This window comes from Lygodium microphyllum, chromosome 22 (assembly GCF_053477565.2).
Source record: "Lygodium microphyllum isolate KBCC chromosome 22, Lygodium_microphyllum_v1.1.10, whole genome shotgun sequence".
NCBI lineage: Eukaryota > Viridiplantae > Streptophyta > Polypodiopsida > Schizaeales > Lygodiaceae > Lygodium > Lygodium microphyllum.
This window is the reverse complement of record NC_141156.1, coordinates 42,705,445-42,714,098: the sequence shown is the minus strand read 5'-3', so window position 1 is coordinate 42,714,098 and position 8,654 is coordinate 42,705,445. Positions and strand designations below refer to the sequence as shown.

Here is an 8,654-nt window from a genome sequence, read left to right as displayed (position 1 = left end):
TAATGTATCACATGGCGCCGGGCGGCCCCTCTTGCCCGTGTAGAAGAACAAGTTACAACTATGAGAACTTGGAAGTGGTCTGCTGATGAGGGTGGTGAAGGCGCACAGCAGGCGCAAAAGGCGAGCAAGAATGGTGAAGTCTAGCTTATCTGAAAAATGCAGAAGCTATATCCACGATCGTAAGACGATTTTCGAAGCACCTGTTGCCTTTCCATTACGTAAACTCGAGCAAAGATTTGCAGATTTTTCTACTGCTGGTGTCTTTTTTTCCTTCATGGGTGAAGTACCCTCTGAAGATGAGTTTGGGCAATGGCTTCTATCTATCAACATACTCAAGCCTACCCGACACTGCAACAATATAGATTTGTTGGGAGGTTTTTTCTTTGCCCTCCTTGGTTCAGAACAGGGTCTTGTGTTCAACAGTTGGCTGTAGTGGTAACCATGTCTACGTTCTGCCATGGTCCCCAAGATTTTCGTCGGCTGATACCTTATCATGTGAATGCCCCATAGGATCTCTTTTCCAGAACTTCACTGGAAGGCATGGAAGGGCAGAATCAGGAGATTATGAAATCAACGCCTTCTACTAAGTTCAACACCTTATTTTGGAAGATATGCACTGAGTGGTTGCCAGCCAAGGATCACCTAGGGAAGTTTATGAAAATTAAAAGGAATTGCTTGGTGTGCTTTTAGGCAAGAGAATCTAGTGCTCTCTGTGTTGATTGATTTTTAATTCAAACTGGTATCAATGGCTATAGCAATCTTTCCAGTATCAATTGTCACCGATCATCAATTCTCATTACCCACGACCTATAGGAACCGAGCTATCTACTACTTTTAACCCTGTTTACGTAGGTTCATGGACAGATTTATGTGCAATGATGCCAGAAGCTTTAAATTCCACACGGCTTCATTCCACCTCATACTTGGTGGCATTTTCTTGGAGCGCGATTCCACCTCATACTTAGTGGCATTTTCTTGGAGCCCGAATACTGTGGAAGGAGTGGGTTCATGCAGCTAGCCTTAATGGCGATGTGAAGATGAAAACAGCTCTTTTGGGAGACGGGAAAGTTTGATGATGAAACAATGAAATTATGAAATCTGATTAGGGCTGTTATTCTGAGTACTCTATGGGCTAGGAATAGAGTAGTTGTGGCTAAAGATAGTAGACTGCTAATCAGGTTATCTGTAGCAACATAGCTAGAGAAGTTTTGAGGTTTGCTTGGGAGACGAGAGAAGAAAGAGCATGTCTTCCAAGTCTCGTTAAAGGTAAGTATGTAGCCTTGTAGAAAGTTTCGGGGTCATGAACACTATCACCGTGGCATTTACTAAGATGCAGTTGTAAATATTTACCACGATAGTAATAGCATTGTTCTTCGCATTTGGATTAAAAAAAGAAATTGAGAAAGTCCTTACCATTTGGAACTAGTTGACATACAAAATCCATCATGGTCATCTCTACAAGGAATGCCATACAAAATTCATGATGACACTATAAGACGATTGCAATGTGACTTTAAATTGTAGTTGCTATTTTGGCATCTTCCAAACTCTGTTAAAAATTCGTCCTTGCATATAATATGCTTGAATCTACATAGATGAAAAAAAATCATTCATATGATAAATTGAAAGAATGTGGCTTAAGAATGGAACTTGTGATTCACTTGGCATAACATAGGTTAGGTCTATGTACAATGTGCACTCACACTCGCTGCATCACACGATGGACTATTTACAAGCTCTTGATTTGCTGCATCACATCATGTACTCTATTTACGAGCTCTTGAAGGATCTACCTATACACTAGCCAGGTTAGGTTTAAGTTGTCCTCACCAAAACTTTGACGAACTGCAAAAGAACACAAGTTAACACGTAAACGCTTGGGAAAAAATAGACCAACCTTTGAATTTGTGTTGTATCAAAATTTTGCTGCTTATCTAGCTCAGCGATACAGGACATCATGTTTCGGAAAGTACCTGCTCAAGCAGCTGGCCATTGGTCATTGATGGGGGTAGTGCTCACTTCTTTTCCCATCATTCTCGGTGGCAGCATTCATTGCATGACCAACGGGTAAGGTATAAACTAAACTTGTGCTCCAAGCATCGTCTAAATAAACCCCTCCAGAATTCGAAGAACCTGTTTCCCGCACCCATCAAAGATAACAGAAGCCATCAATGGAGAAACTGCAAAAAGCACGACAAAAACTAGAGTTCGACAACCAAATGCGTGCAGTCAAAGAAACAAGACCAAGAAATCATTCGTATGTATGTCTCTGCGGCAGACCAAGGAATTTATCGTACACCTCTGATCGAATCCAAGCTCCTCTCAAATGCTTTTCATCCTGTATCTCCAGTGTGCCTCTCTTTGGATGCTTGGACAACTCCCTGAGCCCCTCTCTTTGGATGCTTGGACAACTCCCTGAGCCTTAGTGATTGTCGTTACCCAGTAATGTGCTTACATGCATATGCAGTCACGGCATTTTGTGAAAAGGGCCGTGATCAACCCGTAGCCAATCTAGGATGCTCGTATGCAAATAACGAGCATCAAGAAAGAAACAAAAGAAAATCTGAAAAGGGCCGGTGAGACCACATCCCAAGCAGCTCAAGATGTGTTGCGATGGACTCGGGCAACTTGAGTGGATGGTTAGCCTTAAGATGTGCTTGCCAGAAAATGCAAGTTCTCGTGGCATCTGTTACACAGCTGTGACACAAACAGTAGTACTATTGCAGACTTCAGAGCTGCAGACTTAGAATTTTTGGCTTGAGCTTCTGGATGGAAGAATGTGGCAGTTGGAACGCTATGTGAGTTGCCGAAGGTCAACAGCTCAAGCCTGCAACGGCATGGCTCCATCTTATCCTCCAGTACGACCAACCAACGAGCCCAGCTATCCACCTGGACCGGCTCCTCCGCTTCTTATATCTTTTAGGATGCCTCTACCTCTTGGCAAGGTTGCACAGTTTCAAGTGCGAGATAGAAATACAAAGTAGCTTACAAGCTTCTTAGGCAAAAGAGGAGGGAGAGAAAAAGAGATCACATTTTACGAAAAAAAAAGAAAAAGAGATCACACGCGCACACACAAACCTTGAGCACATGCAGCCCTCCTAGCAGACTTCCGAACAAAAAGCTACCATGGGAACCTTCAATATTAATTGATCCACTCAATAATTTAGGCTCTCCTTTTAGCCTCCTAACAAATGTTTGATGGAGGTAGTTCGCTCGCTCGCGCTCTCTCTCTCTCTCTCTCTCTCTCATCGTGGCTATCATAGTAGTAGACCACTTGTTTCTATCAATCCGCCGACCTGAGTTCAATCAAATCTCCCCTAACTTTATTCCTACACTAAATGACCTTGTGGATGTAGGAATTGATCTCAAGACCATCTCGTCACCATACATTCACCTTAACCAATTGAGCTACACCAGTTTGGACACACGCAGATGTGTGCACATGCACACACATAAGCATACATATACATACACATGTGCACGCGTACACATGTACACGCACATGCACAAGTGCATACACACATATGCACACACTCTCTCAAGCAAGATTGCAATAGCCTCTAACATCCAATCACAGCTCACCACATCTTCCTAACAATCACCAGTTTGTATGATCAATTTTAATCTCATCATATGCCCATAACTTTAGTAGGCTCTAGCATCCTTCAACCAAGTTCGAAGCAAGCATTTACCCCTATTTCAGAATTAGTACAACAGGCAAGGATGCTAACGGATATAAGTTGGAACTTCTCATGTGCCCATATATATGTATATATGGAGAGAGACAGAGACAGCGACAAACACAGAGACAGAGACAGAGACAGAGACAGAGAGAGAGTTGGTAGACAGAAAAAAGGGAGAAAGAATCATAACATTGCAAATTCTGAAACGTAGGGGTACAAGAAGCAAGAGAAGCAAAGTTGTCATGCAGTGCAATATTGCTTCAAGGTAGCTTTGCATGATAGCATGGAGATATTGCAAAGGGCCTACTAGTTTTGGTAATAATGTGAACAAGAACCTTATATTTCAACATATAAGGGAAAAACTAGCCTACTATCAGAGTTTCAAGCTTTTATATGAGCTCCACTCTTAAAAATTTTCCTTGAACATTGCCTAAGATGTTTTACATACTTCATATGAGGGAAGGGAATCCTACTATCATGAGAAGGACATTACAACCTGCGGTAAATGCAATCCCCTAGATTGAAAAAACATATAAGACAAAGGGGGTAGAGATAATCAACACTGATTTGTGTTCACTAGCTTACAAGGTTTACTGTGGAGCAAATTGATGATTTGAAAGGAACAATTACAATGTAGGCTGGTTACACACCAAATGGCAGACGCCCACTTTGTAAGTGTTAACCAATCAAATTACTTATTCAAGGGTTAGGCATGCGCAGTTCTTTCACACCAAAGAGGACATGACTTGTTTACCTATTAAATAGATGAACTCCCTGTCCACTTTTGGAAGGGGAAACCCCCCCCCCCCCCACTGAGTTGTAAAGTGACAGACAAGCTTTTACATTTGCATTCGATCGAGATAATAATAAACATGTTATTTTTCACTTTGTTACAAAATGTGTCTTTTTGGAGTGTAAAGGCTTCATGCCCACGTCTGCACCCACTTTCAAAAACTGCATGCCCACACTCTAGGCGAGTCATTTGGTGTGTGACGGAGCCTTACAAGTAGCCAAAACCAAGAACCGGCAGATTTGTGAGAGGTACTGTATTGGTTCCAACTTCCCCGAAACGAAAAAGGGTTGTGCGCAGGAGAAAGCAAAAACAATTGCGAACTCGCGAAGCACTTCTGGTGTTCCCATGGCGGGTGTGACTTTATACTAGGGTCACCTAGGTCCTTATATTCTTATGCATATGCCATGAACTTAATTTTGAGTCTAAGAGCCGCTTAAAGTCTACCTGACTCATTCCAGGTCGCTGAGATGGATCCTTCTTTATGCACAGAGATGCTGCTTCCCACATCCTGATAAGCTCCAACTCATTTATCGAAGGTCTTATTCTCTCGTCCACAAGCTCATGAAACCGATGTCTAGTCAGCCTTGGCCTTGCCTGCCAAGCAATCACAACAAATAATTTTTCCCCGTTAGTCTGTTACGGTACTAATCACCATCATTTCACTACATTTCTTGTTAAAAGCTGTAAGGCTGTACAGAATACTTGCCCAGTCTGTAAGAGATACTTCTCTCTTGGGTCGCAGCGGGTCGATAGCTTTGCAGCCTGAAATTAGCTCCAACAGCACAACACCAAACGAATACACATCTGTTTTGGCCGTTACCCGGCCACACTCTACGTATTCTGGTGCTACGTACCTACAATAATTGCCACAAGCATATTCCTTTGATTCTTTTGTTTACTCCGTCAATTAACTTTCGCGATGCCATTCAAAGTACTTGTCAAATTGGATTATTGCTATCATTACTTCCCATAACACATAGGATAAGAGATTTCTTACCCTAAAGACCCAATTACTTGAGTCTCAATAGCTGCATCGACAGTTGAGTTCATTTTTGCAAGTCCAAAGTCACCAACCTGATTTTCAAGCACAGTTGCAGCCTTTGTTGTTATGTAAGGGTTTGCCAGTCCACCTTGCTCTCGATAATTAATAGAATGTCAATGAAGATAAGTATGGATACCAAACAACAAAGATTTCTCTCCATAATTAAAAGAATGTCAAATGAAGAAAAGTATGGATAACCAATGCATGCTTCCAAATTTTGAAATCCGACAACCAACAATCAAACCAGAAAGAAGATAGACAAGACTGTTCAATGCCCAATACCGTTCTCTCACAGTATGGATCTAGCGGGTGTATGTGTACCTACAACCTCGGAAGCCCAAGCATGTTGGTAGTTCTCAATAAAGCACTCACATTGAACAGGATGCCAGTTTTTTGAGGGTCATTGACCAATAAATCTGCTCATGCTACCAGAACCAGCTGAGTGCTCTTACACAGAGCTGAACATTGCTTCTTCAGGCTGGCCATCAAATCCCAAGTTGCACCTTTCTCTGCCCAAAGCTTTCTATTAACTTCTGTTTCTCAAACTTATATTTGTGCTTTCAATCTTCCTTTCCCTACATTGGAAATTCTCTCAATCACAGGGAACACAAGTCAGATCTACAATGACAACTAATATCCTAAAGTCAGTATATTTATCTCTACGTCCGACAGAAAGGATTTGTACTCTAGTCTCTAAAGTTTATATGCTTTGACGAGCGCTTTTATAAGGCTTCTAATATCTAGGTCATGATTTCACAATCCTTTTTCTCAAATTTCTGTGTTTATTTTCTTTACTGCATTCACTTCTTTGTGTACTTCCACAAGTGCACCCATCCTTCCTTGTTGCGTTGAGCTAAGCTCACATGAAGAGAGGGGGGTAGCGAGTGTTTTGTCTGATGAGCGAATACATCATCAATGCCTGCATTGATTTTGCTGCGCCAATTCAGATGGTGACAGGCAAATGGATAAGGTTTTTTTTTTCTCTTAAGCTTATTAAAGCTTAAGTCTAAGGTCCATAAAACCATTGCTTGCCTTCAAATCCCTTTCACACCTCACCCTTCTGAAGTGGTTATCTTGGAGTCGCTCCTTGCATTGATCTTTTCGAAATTGGATACTAGTAAGCTGAGTTCACACTACTGCTGTTCACAAACAACGAGTCTTGATACACATTGTCCATACAACCTATTTTTCAAGACAACCGCTCACACTCTAAAAGGATAATATTGGATATGGCACAAAGGGATGTTTGTACGTAGGTTTCCTTTATTGATCAAAACTCTTTGTTATACCCAAAAAAATCCTCTTTTTGCAAGGAGTTAGACATTGTCAAGCATCATCATAAGCTTCATAAGACCTCTCCATAAAAATCATGGACCCAAATTCCAATATGTCCTTTGGCATTGAAAAATTTGAGAGCGAGAAAAAATATCACACTTGGGAAACTCAAATGCAATTCCTGCACATGTATAAAAATTTATGGATGGTAATCCGGGATACTGCACCATCAAAAATGACTAAAGAATGGGCAGAAAAGAATGAGCAAGCACTTGTCTCAATTGATTTGCATCTTGCTCTAGGCCTTATCCACCACATCAATAGTAAAGGAACAGCAAAGAAAGCATGGGAGAAGTTAAATAAAAATTTTGGCCTAAAGCAAAAAATCAAGAGATATATTTAAAGATGGATTTCTATAGTTTGCATCATGAATATAGTGTCGATTTTCCAATGAATTTATTGTTATGCTACATTCACTATTCACTATAATGAGATTTATTAACCTTTGGGTTTCTAAAGGCCAATTTCATGATTCTATTGTCAAGACAACCATCTCTCTAAAGGCGTTGAGATTATGGTCATCTCAAGGAGCAAAGACATGCATTCTGGCTTGCTGTAATTCAGTTATAGCAAGGTTTTTCTGCACTGAAAACAATATACAACAAGGGGCAAACAATAAAAGATGTCACATAAAAACAATAGTAGGAGTGAGAAACAAGAATCCCCCTCCTACAAGGCACTTAATTCATCCTTTTGAGACACCAAATGCTCTGAATGCTATGAGACAATGAGCAACAAATTTGACTGGTGAGCATGCAGCTCAATCACATGCAACTCCACAAGTAAAAGGTGTTTAGAAAGCAAATGCATTCAATGCAATAGTTGATTCAGCAACTTCAATTTGCTGAATTTTTGGAATCAAAAGGTTGCTTCCCATTCTAGAAATCCAAGTGAGACTCATGGGTAATATTTTCAATCAAAACTATTGTGCATACACTGACACTTATAATGCCAATATCCAAGGAATTCCAATTCAACAGCATGTTCAGCTATTAGGGAATAATGTATGCCATGTTCCTTATGGGGACAGCAAACAATCCCTCAACCATATATGCCTCCAGGATCTTTTGAGGGTGGATTAGTGTTTCAAGTTATAGATGCCACCACACCTGCCAATGCTAGCATGCAAAATGCGGCTGGTTTTCAGCCATCCATGCTAGGTGCTCAAGGGAATTATCTCGGGGTATTGTAGCCACAAATGCACTTACATGTATGATAATGTTGGCATCCAACAAAAAATGCAATTTGATATATTTGGTTAATTGGGAGGCCCTACTCAGCATACATTAAATAAAAAGCATCAATGACATCACTAGAGCCACCATTAGTATCTAATAACTTGACACCTTTGGTAAAGTTATAGGCTACAAAGAAGGTAGTCCACTAGAGTCAATTTTGAAACCTTTAGGCTTTAAGCTGTGTAGGATAGATTGAAGGCTTTGACCTTCATTCAACAATTTGATGCCCCTTACTCTGGGGGAAATTTTTTTGACAATTGAAAAGTGCACAAGTGAGCCACTTTCCTAAAAGGGAATGCACTTCAATGGTGGGCAACGCTTTTGATGCAAGACAAGCACCAACCACTTGGGCACATTTTAAATAGATTTCCTCTTTCAATGGGTCACAAACACTTTTGAAGTGGATATGACAATAGCTTGGCACAAGGTAGATGCGATTCAATCTACTAACTTGGAAGAGTACACAACCAAATTTTGGACAGCTTTGTTGACAATTAGCTATTTTCATGAGGTCACAATGGCTAAGTGAATAGAGACCATTCATGCCTGCTATACAACAAAAG

At 40.7% G+C, this 8,654-nt stretch overlaps 1 protein-coding gene across 1 annotated transcript in view; it reads right to left on the bottom strand.

Annotated features, from left to right (window-relative positions):
• Positions 1-1,405: 1,405 nt before the first annotated feature.
• LOC148017082 (uncharacterized) overlaps positions 1,406-8,654 on the bottom strand; it is an 81,066-nt gene continuing 73,817 nt past the window's right edge. The window contains exons 10-14 of the mRNA XM_087662469.1: positions 5,474-5,550; positions 5,183-5,330; positions 4,921-5,070; positions 1,974-2,133; positions 1,406-1,845 (exon numbers count right to left, since the gene is read on the bottom strand). Coding sequence (XP_087518595.1) covers positions 2,104-2,133; positions 4,921-5,070; positions 5,183-5,330; positions 5,474-5,550 — 405 coding nt within the window. The 3' untranslated portion in view covers positions 1,406-1,845; positions 1,974-2,103. The remainder of the gene's footprint in view (positions 1,846-1,973; positions 2,134-4,920; positions 5,071-5,182; positions 5,331-5,473; positions 5,551-8,654) is intronic.